The 21,839-nt window shown below is 31.1% G+C and overlaps 1 protein-coding gene across 1 annotated transcript in view; it reads left to right on the top strand.

Moving 5' to 3' along the window:
* Window positions 1-19,131, top strand: part of Tlk (Tousled-like kinase) — a 367,700-nt gene extending 348,569 nt beyond the window's left edge. The window contains exons 4-16 of the mRNA XM_017899050.1: window positions 12,732-12,822; window positions 12,940-13,202; window positions 13,353-13,586; window positions 14,760-14,852; window positions 15,104-15,565; window positions 15,680-15,883; window positions 15,970-16,061; window positions 16,269-16,416; window positions 16,496-16,607; window positions 16,705-16,843; window positions 16,961-17,072; window positions 17,167-17,274; window positions 17,366-19,131. Coding sequence (XP_017754539.1) covers window positions 12,732-12,822; window positions 12,940-13,202; window positions 13,353-13,586; window positions 14,760-14,852; window positions 15,104-15,565; window positions 15,680-15,883; window positions 15,970-16,061; window positions 16,269-16,416; window positions 16,496-16,607; window positions 16,705-16,843; window positions 16,961-17,072; window positions 17,167-17,274; window positions 17,366-17,581 — 2,274 coding nt within the window. The 3' untranslated portion in view covers window positions 17,582-19,131. The remainder of the gene's footprint in view (window positions 1-12,731; window positions 12,823-12,939; window positions 13,203-13,352; window positions 13,587-14,759; window positions 14,853-15,103; window positions 15,566-15,679; window positions 15,884-15,969; window positions 16,062-16,268; window positions 16,417-16,495; window positions 16,608-16,704; window positions 16,844-16,960; window positions 17,073-17,166; window positions 17,275-17,365) is intronic.
* Window positions 19,132-21,839: the final 2,708 nt, after the last annotated feature.

Here is a 21,839-nt window from a genome sequence, read left to right as displayed (position 1 = left end):
TCAAATACTAAAAGTTACATTTACTATTCGAAAATTAATCTTTAAAATCTCAAGATAATGTTACTTTCCTACACCTTTTATAGCAATTGTATCTGAATATTTTATTATGCGATTCATTTAACAAGTTATGTCGCAATATGCCAATAAATGTCTTGCGCATGTCACACGTCGTGTCTCAACATGCCTAGGACGCCAAGCTGGCCGGGTAACTATACCTGATTGGCCATAATTTTTACAGCTTTATTTTAGCCATATTTACAAATAAATTCAATCAAGTTGGAAAATCGATTAATCACATCGTTAATCATATTATCGTACATGATTCACTCGGTAGCTGACTCTTTGCCTGCAATAAAATTAATCTGCAATCGATCCGCGTTATAACCTCTTATTCCTAAGAATAATATACCCTGAAGTAAAATCGATACATCATATGATATTATAGACACTCCTTTTCTTCGTATTTTCTTTTTATTAACGTTTTAAGATTGCGCATGCATAGATAATGGGAACTTACTTCTATAAGCAATTCTATAACGACCCAATAAATTGTTGAAATTTCTGCACGAATGAGAATCGTATGAGTCACGTGTAGGAGGGAAGAGCTCTGCCCACACTATTGTTCTTTAGTATACAAACGTAACGAATGTTGGCAGTGCCATGTTATATGTGTGCCAGAATACGAAGCTGCCTGTCGAACATTTTTATCGTAACGTATACACAAGAATTTATTATTCTTATTCGACTAACTATAATATTATTGCTGGTAATATTAACCGTCAAATTAATCATAACGAGATTATTAATCCATTATAAATATTCAATTATTATTTACATACTACTGAATCTGGAATAAAATTCTGAAATATTCGCGAACTAAGCGACAAGTATATTCTAGTAATAACCTCAAAGTACGAAGTAATTCTTCAAAGACTATTTTTATAGCTACAGTAATAGCTGTATCGTTATTCCAAAATCATGTTAAAACAATACTTTGGTCTTTCCTTGATACGAAATACGTCCTATAATTGTTTAATAAATTTTATATAGGTAATTTAATACACTTTTTTTATAATAGAATCTTTTAATTATGCTATAACAAAATTTATGACACGAACTTTGCAAATTAAGCCAAATAAAGATTTTAAATAGGCTTTCGAAAGTTTTTTAGTTGGTTCATAATGAACATAATGTTCGTTATTTTTTTAATATGGATTAAATCAAAAAATTGCGTAGGTTGATGCGTAATTTTTAATTTTTATTGTCTCCGTTGCAAATTATTTTTTTAAATTATACCGTACGTTTTGAATTGCTACTGTAACATAATCGTTTCTCTAATAACCCGAATCAATTATTACGCTTTGTATAACACCAATGTTATGTGTATCTAATTATATATACACATATTATCTACCTATCATTATCTATGTTGTCTGTTATTATCTATATTATCTACGTATTCTGTATCTTGTAATTCTATATATACAGTATACAGGATTATATAACATTTTATTGGGATATCACGTATGATTGTACAGTTCTTACTTTTACGAATAGTAAATATTTTTAAGTATTTAACTATTTTATTTTTGTTTTATCTTTCGATTTGGAAATAGAATAATATTTTATTTGTAGAATAATTGTTTTCCTTCCTTTTCTTTCTTGCTTTTTACGATATTCCAGATAATTTTAGCATTAAAATTGCAAACTAGTAAAAATAATTAATGCTCTCAACTATTTGTAATATATTTAAGATTCTAGTAAAATCATAGAATATTGTAATAAAATCAGTCATTTAAGTATAGAATATAAATTTTAACGTGTATGTTTCTAGATATTTTATTTTCGATGTTTTTTTAAACATTTTGTAATATCTTATCCAATTGTCAATATGAAATACTTTTAATTCGTATCGTGATCATATATGCAGTCACTTTGAAATCACTTATATTATCCACAACGAATAAAAGAGAATGAACAAACAAAAAAAAATCTAATTTACTTTATTGTTTCTTATAATTAGTAAATTTATTCGACATTTTCTTCGTCGTCGCATTTATTTCTTATTTTCGCAAATACTATAAAATCTTCCAATTCGAAATTATTTTAACACATCATAATCATCATTCGGATAACTTTGAATAGTATGAATAATTTTTAATCACCAAAGAATTATTATAACATAACGATATCACCATGTTAAGAATTTAAAGGACTAACTGTAGTAGTACTAATTTGCATAAATTTTTGCACAAAAAAATTCATGTTCCCTACTGACTAAATAAGTAATTTCAAACTCGTAAATCACGATGTGTAATGATGAAAATATCATTATATTACTTACTTCATAAAATCAGTGCATACGTTAAATTTAAATATAATTTTCATAAGAAATATCTCATAATATTCTGCCTTATTTCATAAAAGATATTTGCTTACCATTAATCAGTATATTAGGTCATCCATGAAGTTTGTACTGACTTTTAACCCCCCTTTCTTCCCACATCTTTCGCTTCCTTAACAAAGACATAGTATTATATGCATAAAACTTTCTTTATTAAAATATTCTTAGATGTCTTTTTACTGTCGGCATTATCAGTTTTTTTATCCATTTTGTTCATGAAAAGCTTGAAAGCAAAGTGAGAAGTCAGCCACTTTTATGATTCTTGGACAAAGACAGTGCCAAATATATTAATCTACAATCTTTGCCAATACTATTTACCTTTCTTATGACTATTTTCTAACTGTCACGTTAAACAGAGTTACTATCAGCGAATCTACAGACACGAGATATGCCATATCTCGATTTTTCATTTCAAAAATGGAATCCTATCAATCCTATCACATATTTTCCACCATCCAATCTAAAATCTCAGAATCCATTCACACCTGATAGCTAAGTACTGCGCATAATTCATAACAGTACGACGTGAATGTATGCTTAACAATTTACCCATATCACTGTAAATTCATTTTATTTTAAATCGCATATACACATCGTTATATATCGTCTCAACGCATAGTATATCGCCATGCCATTCATTTAAACATATACAACGTTTAATATAGATACTAAAATTAGTATGGAGGGAAATAATGATACATGTATATAGATGTGTAGTAAAAGACATATAACATACATATTTCACACTGTCTACTTAGATGATAGTACCTAAAACAATCAATGCATAGTTAGATCGGCCATATCGTGACAGGCTTATCTTGGCTACTGCAGTCATAAACAATAGGGCACGTGCATTTTCCCCATTGGTCGAAATGTCACCGTGTATCAAGGCCAGCGTGTCTGCGAGGGCTCCGAAGGGGAATTAGGGGTGCGATCGGATTACTCCTGTAGCCCCTCTGCCATCTCGCATGTCACCTTCTCAGCTTCGCACGGTACAATGCAGTCATTGCATTGAAAAATTGTTCATTCCCCAAATTATCGCGATAAATAAACCTGTCGATAATTATGAAAGTGGTTCAAGTGAAAAATCTGAATGGAACGGTATACGTTATCTTATTTCGTGTTACATTCGTTCATGTTACGATATTTTAACAAAATAGAAAAAAATCGAATCGTTAAATCGACCATGTAGCATTGCCGTAATTAATTTTTTCGTTTACAATATATTTGAAGCGCGAAACTTTTAATTTTTAATATTTCCAAACGGAACGTACGTGATTTAGTCCACCTTCGTAATCGATCGTGTAAAATGTAATTCCCAAATTTTAATTAAATTTGGTGATTAACTAGCTTTAACCAAGCGTTAAAGGCGCTTAACACGTTGACAATAGAATTTTCAGTACAGTATAGAGTATACCGTGACATTTAATTGCATCTATAGTATATCGTGTTTTAATTCAAATCTATAATTAGTGCACTTTTTATTTCATAAAATTGCCTAGTTTTCTATAGTGATTTACATTATAGCGAACACATTTGTAACTTTGAGGTTCGTGCTAAATCATTTTCCTGTGTATTCTCTTCCAATTAAGATGCATATTTCAGTCTTTTGTCTAACTCATAGTCAATAAACATATCTTAAATGATTGTTACTAAAAAAAAAAGTTATTTATCGAAGAAAAAATTAAATTATAAAAAGAAACGTTTAAATATTATTATATATTAAACTAGCAGGGGATAGCGTGCATTTTTTGAATTCGATATTTAATGTTGAGTATCTCATAAACTAGAATGTCTATCTAAATTAAACTGAGGGCTAAGTACAGATAAAAAGTTACATCAAAATATAAATTTTAGATACTTCTCTGAGTAGGTATTTTTCTTTCCTTTGTTATTGTGTTTGTTTATCTAAATAATATAAATTCATACAAATGGATTTTCACTCTTACATACGCGCACTCTCGCATATTTCTATGATTTCTTAAAGGAAAGTGCCTCTAACCAATATATTTTTATATTTTTTTTTGTATTAAAGCGTAGTATGATTTTGCTTAAATTATATTTGATTGTCTGTATCAATTCTATCAGGATTAGCATATTTTTAAGTGTTCAGAAATCTTTGATCATTCAAATAGATCATTTTAATTACAGCTATTATTGAAACACTTGAAATTTCTTAAAATCAGCAATAATTGTAAGTCATTTCTTTTTACCTTTACGTTTACCTTAACGTTATAATGATAATTTATTAAAATATTCAACACAATCGATCCCTCTTTCATCCACTTGCATTTTCTAAAATTCTCCTCTCGAACATGGCATTTATTTGTTTTCGATATTGTTATTTTTTTCTCAACTACTTCTTCGTTAAAAAGTGGTTCAAAAATTTCTCTTCCGACATATCTTATTTAATTTTTACTTTACAGTTTCCTTGATTTTGAATAAAATATTAGCACTAAAATTGCGGTTTTCGTGTATATTATTATCACTGGGTACTAAAATATATATACGCTCTTGAGGTCTCAGTATTTCTATTCTTGAATCCGATTCATATCTGATTCATATAAATAGTTCTCGCAGCAAAAGCCATACTTGCATCCGTCTTTCTCGTATCTTAATAAAAATCAAATAAGCCGTTCATTAACGGATATGCGAACTACCAGGCTCGTAACAACTTCTACAAATATTTTATTTAGACTGTAAATAATTAAGAACAAAAATGCAAATCAAAGAACTGGATCTGTTATTATTCTACCCATTTATATACAAACATCTCTGTAGAAAATTTTCCTATAACAAAATTCCAATTCGCTATATTAAATATACAAATTTAACTCGTTATTGATTTAAACAAAATTCAAACTTTAACATACATAATTTTCATTATTTTCTATAAATTTTCGACTTAATGTCGAATTTAATTACGATAAATATATAAGTACCATTTAATAAATTTATTTATGCACCTTTTTATCTTTTCCATCGTTTCGACAAATGAAATAGGTAGCAATTAGTTAGAAACAAACTTAAAGAATACACCAGTAAGAAAGTGTATATCAAGACTTCTCAACCCAGATTAAGAATTGTTTTATCATTTTAGTGGCTTCAGTAGCATGTTTCTTTGACTCGAATGCAAGCAAAATGCAGTGCTTAATACGTGTCTTGTCAGCAACCATCCTGAACAAAAGAAAATTTTGATATTATATTTAACATTTAATTAAAAAATGTGACATTACGTAAATGCAAACGCCATTTCTGTAAACTATGATATATAGATAAAATATTTGAACTTTAGAAAATTGTCAAATGTAGATACAGCTAAAATCTCCAAATTAATTTTGCATACTTGATAAATTAATTTAATTACCAGCAAAACACCTTTATTATATTAGGCCTTGATAATGTAAACCTGATGAATTTCATTATAATATTTCACACATATTCTAGACGTTGTATACTTACAAAAATGGCAAAAAAGAACTAATTTTTTATCTAAATGAAGAAAATATCTCTCTAAAGTAGTAAATGGTAATATCAAAAGAGAGATGATAATTAAATGATACAATATGTAGAAGACGACCAGAAAATTGTTAATTTCTCAATTTAAAAATTTCTTCTCAAAAACGACCAAATCATTCTCTACGCTTATAAAATAATATGACATTCCCTCCAATGCAATTATTATTTCTTGATATTTTTATTGAAATTTTTCTTTTTCTTTTTTTAAATTCACCCACAAAGTACCAAAAATAAGCTTGGATCGCTTATGAATTTTATCCTATACTTAAATGTCACCTATTCGCTATCCTTGCATATCTTGGTTATGCTCAGTATATATCTTATCGCTTTTTGTGTAAAAATAAAATATATCGTGAAAAATATAAACGTGATATCGCATGAGCTTCTAAAATAGCTTAATACTTATATAATTAATGGTTTTTTTTATCATTCTTATTATATCAAATAAATGAACAAATAAAACAGCATATACGTATAAATATCAAGTGTTGTTCGAATTAATATTATATCTTAAAAATTTACAATATCGTTTGTATTAATCTATTATAAAAATTTGTGCTGTAAAACAATAAATTTCAAGATTAAAATTATGAAAATTATAGTCAACAGAATAATGTCTTTTTTTATTATCGTTTGGGATGTTAATATATTTTTATGCAATGAAAATATTAACTTTGTATTTTACATTAGCGATTATAAAGCGGAAAAACAAAATTTTGCATGACACGTAATGAAAACCGCAATATAGTAAATAGTGTGCTTCGTCAGTGTGTAATAAATAAGTAAAACACGTTTAGAATAATTTATTAAACTAAATATATAAAACGTGAACGCATTTAAAAAAGAAATTAATTAAAATGTTGAATAACGATTGCATTATATTAAAAAGGATGCCTTAACTCGAGCAAAATCAAGAGACGCAGTGTGCGATGCGCACACGCCGTTTACACGGGGCTCCGGAACATACCTAACTTTTCCTGAAACGGTGTACACAGAAAACCGCGTGGCTGTGAACAGTGAGCAGAGCGCAAGCCAAGGCAACGAGGCAACGCCGCGTGGCCGACCAGCTGATCGGCCGGGGACATGCGACTACACGGGGCAGAAGGGGAGAATCGTGCGCGACTGGGCTAATGAGCGTGCGACCTATTGGGAGTTCATTGGTGGGGGCAGAGCCAACACATGGAGGGGAAACAGTGGTCCCTTCCATGAAGCAGTGGGGGTAGGCATTGCTGTGTTGCCGTCACGTCGAACGTTGGCGGCTGTTGTCGCCACTGTTTTCTACAATCGAATGGCATTGCAAGGTCTAGGAGCTAAACATGTATCCACCTTCACTTTATTTTCTCATATTAATATATTCTTGATCTTTGTCCCATTTTTCCATATTTATATTTATATTCTAGCATTTACATAATCCACGCACGTATTTTCTAAATTTTAAGAAATTTAAAAACATGGATAATATCCATAATTGTTCCCTATGCTTTTATCTACTGCAATTTTTTATTGAACTTGTCACTTTATATCTATGTTATTTATAGGAAATTATTAAGTCATTGACGTGTAAATGTCTGATTTTAGAAAACTGAAATATTTTTGTCAAGTATTTACAAGTTTCTCCATTCGCATTATGTTTACATTAATTCTTCAAAGTATTATGCCAATTATGCAATTAATTGTATCATTAATGATTCAACATCAATCGAAGCATTCTTTTTTGAATTTATTATGAAACCCTATTTTTATTAATATTTTACCATCCAAATATTCTCATTAGATCACATTAAACTACGGATTATTTGAATTTTTAACACTTTTATTACAAATTTAGTTAATTATTACAATTATTAAGAATTATTTACACAAATTTAATATCGAACGGTGTATGAAAATTCTTTAGCATAAATTCTATTTTGGTAAAGCATACATTTTTATACGAACTGTAAGTCCATTACATTAAGAAAAAATACTAAAACTATTCAGTACATACATCGGGAAATGGAAATATTATGTCGATGCGATGTTGTCACAGCATCCGAAATATTGCAACGTTGCTCCTTGCCTGAGTAACGCATCGATAGTATAAAGTATCCTATTCTGTCGTCTTGTTCAACTATGCTGTCAGAAAACAGGAAGCACGCATAAACGCGGACACTATTCTGTAATTATTTCTGCACTTCAATACTCCGTACTCCATTTTACGAATATTCGCATTTCTGATAGAAGGTAATAATAATTAAATAGATAATATAAGATTAAATCACAGTATCAAGTGTGCACAATACAACAATCGTGTATAATAGAATAATAATTACATATCAAATTATAAAAGACAAATATATCACAGAAGGAAAATCGTAATTCACAGCATCTGATCACAAATATGCGGATATAAAATTCCTCGAAAATGTTTCTTTACCTATAAACGCACAAATAAAATATCACAGCGATCTTTTAATTGACAAAGTATATTGACAATGTATACAGACATGGGTTATAGTCGTAAAAATAAAGTAAAAATTAAACACGAGATTAAACACTGCAATAAACAATATACAACTGCACTATAGCACTGTGGAAACGCGACTACTGAGAAACGCTGCGTGATACAGCCTAAACATAATGTGCGCTCCCGCCTGTTCGCCGGTCTGACCAGTTATGTTCGTCCGTCGAGCCGTCATCTCATACGTACGCTTGGTTCTTTCAATCCCCTCCACTAGGACTACATCTCGCTAATACGCCCTCGCACTGGCTGAAACACACGTCGGCACGGCGTATTCCAGGAGCGTAACTAGTGGAATCACTGTGAGGGCGCTCTGTTCTTCGATTCTGAGGCAGGTGCTACTCTCTATACACGATGCTTAATATGACTGTGCAAGTCAGTACAAGATCCTACGAAATAAAACAATGCTGCAGCTAACTTTAAACATACATCGACAAGTTTATGTATACATACTGGGTATGTACTTGTATTATTCATGACAAATTCGATACTTTATCGTTGTGTAACTATATTTTTTTGAGAAATTAAATGTTTTTATAATATTTTTAATATGCAGTATATAGTATTAAATTTTTTATTATTTTCATTAAATGATCGTGTATAGGGTCTTTTTGGAAAGCTAATAACCTATATTTATTATAAAAATAGTAATTGAAAAATAAAAAATAGGAATGAAAGAAAGAATAAATAAATAATATATATATATAATACTTTTATGTATAAGTACGTTATAATGAACACAAAATCTATATTGTAATAATTACAATAACGTATATACACTATAATACGTACTTTTGGTTCATGTTAGTAGCTTTAAAAAGTAGACATTCAAATATATCATTCCAAAAATAGTTTTATTCTATATTCGTTACATACACAGTGGACATGAAATATTTTAAATGTATATCTTATTTCGTTAATAGATAAAATTTAACGACCAATATTGTCATGTATTTGACTGTACGACACAACGTCACAAGGCAAATTACTGATCACGTATAGGGTACAGCACACCCTTTGCACACCGTAGTGGCACAGCTACACTTCGCCACATCGATTTTACCGGCTCGCTTGCACTCACACTCGGTCGACCCGTTCACTGAAGGAATGTCTCATATGCCTCCCTCCGACTCCCTTTTCCTCCCCTTTGCCTCTCCTGACCCTACCCCTACAAAACCTCTCCGTCACTCAGTTAGCTCTCTTTCTAACTTGTCCTCCATCCCTCTCCACCAAGCTTGCCAACTTCTGCTTGCCCTCTCCTCCTCCTCTCTGCTTCCTCTCGCAGGTCTCTCGATCTCTCTTGGTTTCTCTCTCACACTCTCACAATTTCTCTCTTTCTCTCTTCTCTGTCTGTTGTGATCGCTGGGCAGTAGCGCCGTCGCGGGGAGGTGGAGGTTGCACCTTTTGCCGCATCTCGGAATCTCGCGCGTTGCTCATTTGCCGTACATAGGAGAGGAGAAGAGAGGCAAGGAAAGAGGGAGTGCGAGAGCAACCAAGAAAGAGAGAAAGAGAAACCTCCGCTAGGTAGTAGTATGCGAACAGTACGGTGGTCGGACAGTTCCAGTTCCGTTTCGATTAGGCGAGACTACGCCGGGGTTTTTGGCTCGCTTGTGGCCCGTGAAACGTACGCGTAATGCCGTTTATCGTGGCCATTGATGGCACTCGGTGCTGCTGGTGCTGTTGCTGTTTACCCGGCGCGCTAACTGCACGCCGCTTTTACAAGTGGAACTGCATAGTTGAAGAAGATACGAAGTGAACCAACTTCGTGAGTGTTCAAAAGGATAGCTTACGTGTGGCGTTTGGATCGTTCAATACAACTTCATGATTATGGTCATAGAAGGGTCAAGTCGTGAGGAATAGAGGAGTGTACTGTAAAATCCGCATGTCCCGATTCACTGGGTTCGTATATGTTACTACTTCCCATGTAACCTCCTTGCTTACGCACACTCACGCAAGCGCACATAGCAAAGCTAACTTAAAGGCAAATCGCTGCCGGAGAAACGATTCCCCGGCCCTCTAGCCCAGTTCCGGGCACAGACATTGATCCATCGATAAGGAAGTTCCCTATCCTTTGTTGGATTGCTGGCATGTTCAGTAAAATGCAAGAAAGTGAAACGAATCACCCGTAAGCCATAAAATCCTTGCCTTCGTAATTCATTATTATTCGGAGTTAAATACATTAGTTTTCTATATTGCAATAACCATAGATTTCATATTTGTAACCTATGATTTATGATGTGACTGATTTAAATTGAATTTTCATTCTTCATCTCAATTCTACCTCTTGGCATTTGTGACGGAGTAAAGAAGATTGTGCGTAATGAACGTTACGATAAATTTTTGTACGTTCGTTGTTATCCTTCAAGCTATCTATCTACTAGTCTATAATCTCGTTTAGAAAATTATTCTCACTGAAATATTACCGTTCTATGAATATTAGGTTATTTTTTGTTTAATTTCATACATTTCGTGGCATTTAAGTAAAATTTAAATGTAAGTTTTAGTTATCGTAAGGATTATTTCTTTAAATTATATTTGTCCGAATTCCATTTAATAGTTAGTCAATATTGTGATACTTTAATGGTATTGTTCTAAATTATCTCAACCAGAAACATAATTTAATATATTTCAATTATACTAAATATCTTAAAATTTCACTATTATTACTTTCTTTATGTTTTCGGTATGTCTTTTTTGTGTGGATTAAATTTAATGACTTTAATAAAGAGAATAGTAATACATTATATTATCCATATAGTAACATGTAAATATACAAGTAGAACACAGTTCTGTTATCAAATATACTACAATTTTGTGTTATTGAAACTTACGTGATATTGTTTATTATGATAACTTTATATTTCCAATTGGTCTGTTATATTACAAATAGTTTATGTCCGAACTTGAACCATCACAAACTGTGTAAAATTATCGCGAGTTTAGTGAATAATTTATAAACATTAATACAATTAAAGATTCAAATAAGTGAACGAAGTAAAAACTCGCGGAAAGAATGAAGATGACAGAAATGCAATATTATAAACGATTCATTTGTATTTACGATGCTCTCTAGTAGCGATACTTTTAATCATAATAGCGTGTGCACGTCAGTGACAGAGCGTGGAATTCGAACGTGTGCGTTCCGCCTGGCAAACGCGCAAACGCGTGACCGCGTCCATGAGAACTTACCATTAATCCGGGTTCTTAACCGCGCGCGGAGTAAACGTGGCTGACACGCCGCCGATGATAATAATAAGAGTGCGTAATTTATCGGAGAATCGACGTCACAAATCGGATGACGTAGTGTGTCGTCGTGGTTATCGTTGTTGTTCATTGAAGGTAGTTTGCCTAGCGGCTGCATTTGGTGCGTATGTAGAAAAGTATGTACGATAGGAAAGCCAGTTAACTATCCGACCTGACCAGAGTTCAGATGTGAAACAGTGAGTAAAACTGCCCCCTTGCGGAGCGCGTCCGTGGTTCCCAATCTAACCACTCCTCTGCCATCGAGTTCTTACCTCCTACCCCCCTTCTCTATCTCCCATTCTCTCTGTTTCTCTACTTCCACCCCCTCTCCATTTTCCGTCGCCTTCCCTCTTACCTCTTCTATAGCTCCGTAACTCCCTGCCCTTCCGTCGTTCCCCTCTGTTAGGGTCCTCCATTTTGTCGTGATTCCTCTAGCTCTAAACATATATTGCACATTTTGTTCATACTGTGCTATTGACATTTACATACAAATTGTGCGCGAAACCGTGCCTATGGTTGACATACTGTCTATTAGCTCAAATAGCAAATACGACTATGGGGCTCCACCATAGGCTATCCTGGAAGGTGTCACTTCTCTCTCTTTCTCTCCTGTACTGTCTTTTTCATTCTCATTCTTTCTCTTTTCATTTCCCATTAAACCTACTTCTTTCTCCCTTGCACGTTCTTTGTTTTTCTTTTTTTCTTATTATTCTTTCTCTATCCTAAGTTTCCTTCTATATAATAAATTGTGTCTTAATAACATGCGATTTTTATTAGCTAGTATTTTGTACGCCGGTATGATTTTCGAAGTGTAACCTCTACTAAAAGTAACGAATCTTGATTCGCGTTGCGATATTTTTCTCCATGTTGTTTCTTCTAGCAAGCTTATATTCAATTTTTCGATATAAATAATTGTACGACATAATAATTTTTACTTTGTATTGTAATATCTTGATAAGTGTTAGTCTAATTTAGTATCATGATGATCTTTTCCGGATTTTGTTAAAATATTTGCAAATAAGTACATTTCAAGTATTATTTTATATCAATCTTTTTTTATTTCAGATGTCTGCTGGGTCACAAATTCAGATGGCACCTCAATCAACTGTAAACTCTGGTCAGTCAGTTCATAGTCAAGACTCGAACATGAGCACTGGTAAGTCAGTATATTTCCATTTTATTTAATGACAAAAGACAAACTCTCATTTGACAATTAATTTAAGAGTTGTTAAAACATTATTTTATAATTGTGATTATCTTGACATAACTATAGGCTCATCACATAGTGATAAGGAGGTAGACCCAAATACTCCAGAAAAGGTACCAAGAACTCCTTCGGAAAGAAAAAGAAAACGTAAAGCTGATGATGGAGGTGGAGGAGTTACCGGAGGACCTATAGGAAGTAAGGGGTCTAGATCTGTTGCTGCTCTTGAAAATAAAAAAATAAATGAGTATTTTCCAAAGCACCATTTGGGTAATAGTCCCATTCGGCATGGGGGTGCTAAAAGTCCCTCACCTCAACAGGGATATCCTATGGTAAATATAAAAAGTATACACATGCACATGCACACAAAGTACTTTTATCATATATGTAACATATAATTTTTCATTTTCATACTATAATTATGGCGTTTAACTGTTTCCTTTACATCCATTTTGATATTTTGTATAATTATTTTTCAACAGTATCCACCATCGCCTCAACAACTCCTTTCACCGCAAGTAACAACACCCAATTCTTCAGTGGCAGAATTTTCTTCACTGATGCAGCCGCCAAGACCTCATCCCCAACCTCCACCTCCTCCTCCACCAGCCTCAACACAACCTGCAGGCTCGATGGTCAGCAAGCAGGTGCAGGTAAGGCCTACCAACCTCAGTAGGACAAGCCAGGTCAGGCAAGCGAAGACTAACACCCCAAATGTAAGCAAAATTCGGTAATTCCTGCAAGCATTTGATTAGAAACGACCCATAAAAATTCAATTTTGACTGTAAATATGATTTTATGCTTACATTTTTTAAATTTCTTCAAATATAGCAAAATGAACTATATAGAACAAATTGAATACAAAATTTAATTTATTATAATATTGTATATTATAAAACAATGCAATCTATTGTATAATAATTTAAAAGTATGATAATCTATCTGTAAAAAATGTTATATTTAAAAGATATAGATTTTCAAAATTAATTTACTTCTTTAAATACTGGCTCTTTGTGATGTTTCTTTTCATTATTAGAAAATACATGATTTGTAAATATTATGTACCAATTTTATCTTTCATTTAATATTTTTCTTATTGCAACTTTTATATAAGAAAATATATTTTATAATAATTTATATACTTTCGTACATTTTAATTTCTCGAAAGTAGTTTTATAATGGGCATTTCTTATCAGATGTTTGCAGTAAATTTGCAGCTAACTTCTGATTGGACTGTAGCACTGTATTCATTTGTTATCATAGGAGTGCAGGCTACCTTGTAATGTCACTCCTTATTTTAAAAATTTTATTTTGCTTTTAAGTTATTAAAATGGTTTTATTTCTATTTATTTTAACTTCTAAATTAAAAATAGGTATGCATGTTTGCCATTTTTTGACTTGTATTTGGCTATAGTATTATGTCTCAAAACTGATTAAATTTAAAGAAATTTGTTTCCTAATACACAAAATATTATCTGTTCTAGAGAAGAAAAATGTATATCAAGTATACAGTGTTGTACAATTTTTTATACATACATGCATACCTTGAATCATGCATACATTTTTGGTGTTTTCCTTGCTGCCTGTGTGGTAGTTCTGTTTTATCTATATGTTTGGGTTTTGCTCTGTAGTTTTACTTTTAATAGCAAGAAGGTTAGCCTATTAAATTAAATAACATGTAGAACTGATTTTATTACAATTATTTCTCAAGGATAAAACCTTGATCAACTTCCTAAATGAAATTATTAAAATGTTGCACTAAAACTTAATCTGCATGTTATGTTTGAGTGCAACAAGGTATCTGGTATTTATGAACTATGTTGACAAATGTATCAGATGTTACAGTAGTTTGTTTATATTTATTATAAAATGTATCATTTACATTTCAGACAGAACTTACTTGCCAGAGGATACAAGAATTTGAAACCCAAGCCTCTTCAGATTTAGAATTACGTAACAACAAAATTGATGAATTAAATAGAGTAAGTATAGTATTTTGTAAACTAAGTTCCTATAAATGTTCTATGGATATTTAATTATACATTAGTGATAAAATTGGAAAGTAGTGTTTAGTTTTCTTATTCTTTTTTTTCCTCCCCACAAAAGAACATATCTAAAAATTATTGTATGTCTCTAATTAAATGTTTATTATTATTATTTTGTATAATAAATTATATTTCTGCTTAAATTTTCGTACAATTACTAATACGACTGTTTGTATTTTCTTTTTCAGACAACTGATGAACTTAGGCATCAAATGGCTAATCAACAAAAACTAATTGAACAGCACAAATCTCATATAAATAAGTGTATAGACGTTGTAAAGAAGCTACTAAAAGAAAAATCAAACATAGAAAAAAAGGAGGCTAGGCAAAAGTGTATGCAAAACAGACTGAGGTTGGGTCAATTTGTAACTCAAAGGGTGGGAGCAACATTTCAAGAAAATTGGACAGATGGTTATGCGTTTCAAGAATTAGGACGGCGGCAAGAAGAAATCTCAGCCGAACGAGATGAAATTGATAAACAAAAAAAGCTATTACTCAAAAAGAGGCCATCGAACAGTGAAACTGGTAGAAAACGTAGTCAGCCTCAACCTTCTTTGCATAATGGCACAGAAGCTACGTTCTTAAAACCAGATGCAGTACCTGGATCTTATACGTGGCAGGAGTATTATGAAGCTGATGAAATACTCAAGGTATTGGATATTTCAAATTTCAGTTTGATAATCGCTTAATAATTTATAGTGTTTTAGAAATTTTTATTATAAACATTACTTTAACACTTGGTCATATATATGCTTCATTTTCAGTTAAGACAAAGTGCGTTGAAAAAAGAAGACGCTGATCTGCAACTAGAAATGGAAAAACTCGAAAGAGAACGAAACTTGCACATCAGAGAACTGAAACGTATTCACAACGAGGACCAATCGAGATTTAATTCTCATCCTGTATTGAATGAACGTTACCTTCTACTAATGTTATTAGGGAAAGGTGGCTTCAGTGAAGTGCATAAGGTACGAAATGTATTTATTAATCTCAATTTTTTTTGCTAGTAGTAAACAATTAATTAATTACATTTTAAGTAATTCGCTTTTTATAGGCATTTGACTTAAAAGAGCAACGATATGTCGCTTGTAAAGTGCATCAACTGAATAAAGACTGGAAAGAGGATAAAAAAGCTAATTATATTAAGTAAGTATATCCATAATAACATTTTTTTCTATCTTTAAAGTAATCACAAATAGTTATAGTTTCACAATAAAATACATATTTAAAATAATGTTAACTGTGTGCACATTTGTGGCATTAATTCCTTTTGGTACAAGGATATATATACACACATGTATGTTTATATACAAGTAATATATATATATATATATTTTCTTTTTCTTTATGCAGGCATGCGTTACGAGAATACAATATACATAAAGCTCTTGATCATCCTCGTGTTGTGAAATTGTATGATGTGTTTGAAATTGACGCCAATTCTTTTTGTACTGTCTTGGAATATTGTGATGGCCACGATTTAGATTTTTACCTTAAGCAAGTACGCATATTAGCATATTTTTTTCGCATAACACGTAATATGTGTTACAGTAATTATATGTTTTATTAAATACTTTCAGCATAAGACTATACCTGAAAGAGAAGCAAGATCTATTGTTATGCAAGTTGTATCTGCATTAAAGTACCTCAATGAAATAAAACCCCCTGTCATACATTATGATTTAAAGCCAGGTAAATCTCTATTGCATATAAATTTTTAGTCCAATTTTATAAAATAAAAGGGCGTAAAATTGTTAATTATGATCCTACTAATACGATAACTTTGCAGGTAATATATTATTAACTGAAGGTAATGTTTGTGGAGAAATAAAGATTACTGACTTTGGGTTAAGTAAAGTAATGGATGAAGAAAATTATAATCCAGACCATGGAATGGATTTAACATCTCAAGGAGCTGGTACCTATTGGTATGTACATCTTCATTGCAACAATGTTCTTTATAGTATTAAAAATACTTCTATATTTTTCTTCGTTATAATTTATAATAATAATGTATATAATAATGCATATTTTATGTAATTTAGGTATCTTCCACCAGAGTGTTTTGTTATTGGTAAAAATCCTCCAAAAATATCATCTAAAGTTGATGTTTGGAGTGTAGGAGTTATATTTTATCAATGTCTATATGGCAAAAAGGTATAACTGACTGTTAAACTAATTGTTCTAACATTTTTGATTTCTGTGCGAGATTCACCTGATACAACTTACATTATAAAAACTACGTTTTTAGCCTTTTGGACATAATCAATCTCAAGCTACAATTTTAGAAGAGAATACAATTTTGAAAGCTACTGAAGTTCAATTTGCAAATAAACCAACTGTTAGCAACGAAGCAAAGGTACTATTTTAATATCAACTGATCTAAATTCGAAAAATCTATTTAACTGACAGCATGAAACTAAAATTCGTAAATTTTTTTATTGTTACAGAGTTTCATAAGAAGTTGCCTAGCATATAGGAAAGAAGAACGCATAGATGTGTTGACATTAGCTAGACACGAATATCTACAACCTCCAGTGCCAAAACATGGCCGTCAAGCGAATAATCAGCAGCAGCAGCAACAGCAACAACAGATTCAACAACAGCAACAAACCTCATTTAGTATTGGCATGTTTAGTGGTATGAACGCGTCAAGCAGTTCGTAGTGGAAAAGGACTAAAGACAAAATCTTCAATATACTAATACATGCCAAATCTTGAACATTGAATTGCACACCATCTCATCTTAGGAACATAGCGATTGCTATAACGAATTGTAAATACTAAAAATCGGATAATATCACCATCACCAACGCCACGATTACCACTACCACTACCACTACCGCCATCACTACCACTTCCACCACACCTTTACAACTATACTTACAGGCCGACTACATAGGACATTGCAAGAGAGATGCGAGACTGGTCGCCGCAAGTCCAGGAGCTTGCGTCTTTCTACAATACAAGCTACATTATTCAGCATGACAAAAATGTTGTGTTCGTAAATATTCAATTGTATTATCGTTCCTTGTATCAAACAGTGGGCTGACTTGATAATAGTGTTTAAAAAGTAATGAGAGAAACAGATAAACATGTGATAAGTCATTGTGAATTAAAGTGAAGTTCAAATTAAGAAGAAAAGAAAACAAAGGAGTAGAGCGACGGAAATCATTGCAAGTGAAAATTACTCGGTGAATAAAGAGAGCAACGGAAGATAAAATATCCGAGGCAAAGCGCGTCAAAGCAGTGTAGAGGGACTTTGCTTTTACGGAGACGTTCCTCTCTTCTGAAGTTACGTATGCATGAATGAGTGTGACGAAAGATTGTTAAAACTAGTGTGCGTGTATATATTTATACTATATATATATATATACTAATAAATCCGATATAATATATATATATGGTGTAAAGAACAGGACAGCATTGACAGTGGAAAGACAACTGTGGTGGATCCTCGCATGACCTCCGTGCAGCCAAGTATTCCATGAATATTTGACTGCACATCATGTTACTTTATTCAAATATTAACATTATTACTTATATCATGACTAATAACGATTAACATACACACACGAGGAGATTTGGTTGGTTGTTCCTATTCTGAAATGAGTGGGCTTTATCTACACCGGATTGATTGGTCTAAGGTTCGAATGCAAAGAAAGTAAAAGAATCGCGATGCTCCCAAATAAAAAAGAACATATAGAATCGTAGTCCACGGTTTATATGCTCCATGCACATGTACATTTTTAATCCATAATTTTCTAATAGAATGACTCATTTTTTTCAAGAGTGGACTTCGGCGCGATAATTATGATCTTACATTTTCGTGATATATAACAATTCGTATAATCAGGCATTAAAAAGTTTTTAAAGTAAGATTCATGATACTGTACTGACCTGGTTGCTATTTCTTTATTCATAATTTGTTTTATATATGTACGTTATATATAGATAATTATGAAATAGAAGATTAAGTTATTTTATCAAGTGCCCTTGCTTTGTATTATAGTCGCGTCTGTCGACAACCTGCAGCTTTTGGGAGTACTAGAAAGTTGTTAAAATGTTGTAAGTTGTTGGTACAATGTGGGCACGGTATTGATGATTCAATACCAACGTGATTGGCAAAGAATGGTCAGAGGAGAATACATTACAAGTCTGAACAGAGTCTACTACTAGATCCATCGCTTCTATTCTAAAAGCCAACCGTTCCTGCTTCCCTCTCCTATTTCTCTTGCGGTTTTTCAAATTTATTAAACAAAAGAGCGAATACTTTTAAAATTCCTCTACGAGGAAGTGCTTTTTGTAAACTAAGTTGGAAGACAAACTAGTCAGAAAATGAATAAATTCATTTAATTTTTTTCCGAGGACATGTATGCATAATTGTCAAAATTGAAAGGTTTCAATTTTTAGATATATTTATAATCATCATTTTCGTATATTTGAAAAATTAATTGTAATCAAGCAAAAATTCCCCAATTTCGAAATTTTGCTTGAACACAATCGTTAAATTGCGATTAGTTTTATGATATTCTCTTATATTTATTGTAGTTTAAAATGACAATTGGTGCATACTATTCTTGGGCAAAAAAATAGCATACTTTGGCCAGTAAAATTTACGAAAAACACTTTTTTTAAATAAAAAGAATATCGTTTTGCTACCACAATAAATTGCTACCACAAAAAGATTAAATCATTAAAGATCAAACTGGTGAAAGAACAAAAAAAAAAAATCATTTAACGAGCATTTATTCTATTAAATCTCATTTGGGATTATTTGTAATGATAAAAGAAGAAACGAATCTACACCAAGCAGTGTTTATATGTTTTGCGATAGAAGCAATTTTGCATTTGTACATAGTGAAGGCTCCTTAAAAATGCATCGTTAATAAAACTATTAAATGCATGTATCAAAAAGAAATTTTTATCCAAGAAATAAGATTTTTTTCATAAAAAATTCATTGCACAAATTCCGAATATTGCCTGATCAGATATATTCTTTTAAAATTACGGGACTATTTCAAGAAATAATGCATTACATAATAATATTTTCAGCTCTACGTGCTTTTATAATTATGCATACTGGAGTTCGAAGTATTATTATGCATTTTAAAAGAAGAGGAATTCAGATAATTCTTTAACAAACAAGAAGTTTTTTTTTTTATCGCCCTTGCGTGTCAGCATAGTCACGATCTTCCTCACAAACAACAGGAATTGCGTCGAGGATGGTGTATGAAACGTTATAGCAATAAATTTACGTATTTGTGTATAATTTAAAGTTAGTAAACTTATTAATTAAATATGAATCACATATAACAGTGTATATTTCTCCTACAATACATATGTCTGCACATAAATTTTTTTTCTTTTAGTAGGTAAATGTTTGAATAGAAACATAATACAAAATGGACAATTATAAAATATTATTTTCATTCAATTTCATTACAATATTTGTATATAAATGACAAAACATCAATTTTTACTTAACAATACTTGTAGTATAAAATTATAATATTACGTTATAGAGTAAATTGTATAAATTTAAAAATGTATATACATATACATATACATATCAGATTACCCACATAATTAAAAAATTGTAATCATTCTGGTCTCACAATTTATAGATCTCAGAGGCTGATAGAGGGATTACTGGGTTTTGAGGAGTCAAAAGAAAATTTGTTTCTTTCCGTTAATTAATAGTTTCAATTGTACAGAATAATCTAAAAAAGTTATTAAACAATTTTTTAAATTAAATTATGAATTTGTATAAAATACAACATATTATACTGTCACGTTTTGCGTAGTCACTAATAATACATTTTTCAATCTTGCAGTGCAGAAAACAAAAATTCATTAACTCTAATTGAGCTAAACCTTTGTGGAAATATTTATATATAATTTTGTTATAGCATGAACTGCAATCATATCTTTATCTTCATTATTTTTTTCTTTTTTTATTTTTTAACATTATTTCTTTAAGTTTTAAATTCCTGCCATTTCTATTATACTAATTTTTTAATTTTTGTAATTTATATCATTAAAGATTATATATAAATTATAATAAATACATATTCTCATTTCTTTTTTCAAAATTATTTTTATGTGATTTAACATTTTATAGATATGACAAATATTTTCGTACACTATAAAACTATCTTAACAAATACAGAAGTCACATCTAATTACCTGTGATTATTTTATTGAAAGAAATTTTTAAACAGTGTTAAATTTCCAGCTCGTTAAATCTAGCAACCCTTTTGTACATATATTATACACATAATATACGATAAGAATTATATATATATAAAACAATTTATGGATAGATTGTGTGTATATATATATATTACATTCTATATCGATTTTACGTATTCTCCATAAGGAGTAAAATAACAAGTGGCATAAAAATTTTCAATGAAAATGTTAGAAATGTTATTTTCGTAGTCTATAATTTGATTGGATAGTATGTATCGGAAGAAAGTAGAACCTATTAACTACTAATGCATAAATATTAATTCATTTTAGAAAGAACATTATCTCTAAAGTGGGACAAAATTTTGGGAATTAATATGGCACTTTTATTCTGTCTTATTCTTCACTGTGTGTAGCTTCTTGAAATTAATTAAAAAAAAGTTAATTATCGAAAAAGTCAATTAATAAAAGATTCGAGAGATTGGGTAGGACTTTTCTGTCCTATCCATTTATTTCCAAATTTTTGTTTCATTAAAATATAAATATTTCTAATTTTTGAAAAGATAATTTTAAACAAAAATAATTTAAATAAAGTCTGCTTATTTTCTGACGTACTTTCTAATAAAAAAATTTTTTAATTGATTTCGTTTTATTCTATACGATAAATAATTGGCGCTTTAGTACTCTTGACAACCTATAAAATTCCAAGGTAAAACGATTAAAATCGATTGCA

Source organism: Eufriesea mexicana, unplaced genomic scaffold (genome assembly GCF_001483705.2).
Source record: "Eufriesea mexicana isolate 0111107269 unplaced genomic scaffold, ASM148370v2 scaffold757, whole genome shotgun sequence".
Lineage (NCBI taxonomy): Eukaryota > Metazoa > Arthropoda > Insecta > Hymenoptera > Apidae > Eufriesea > Eufriesea mexicana.
Note: the sequence above shows the minus strand (reverse complement) of the source record. Positions and strands in the feature narration are given on the sequence as shown.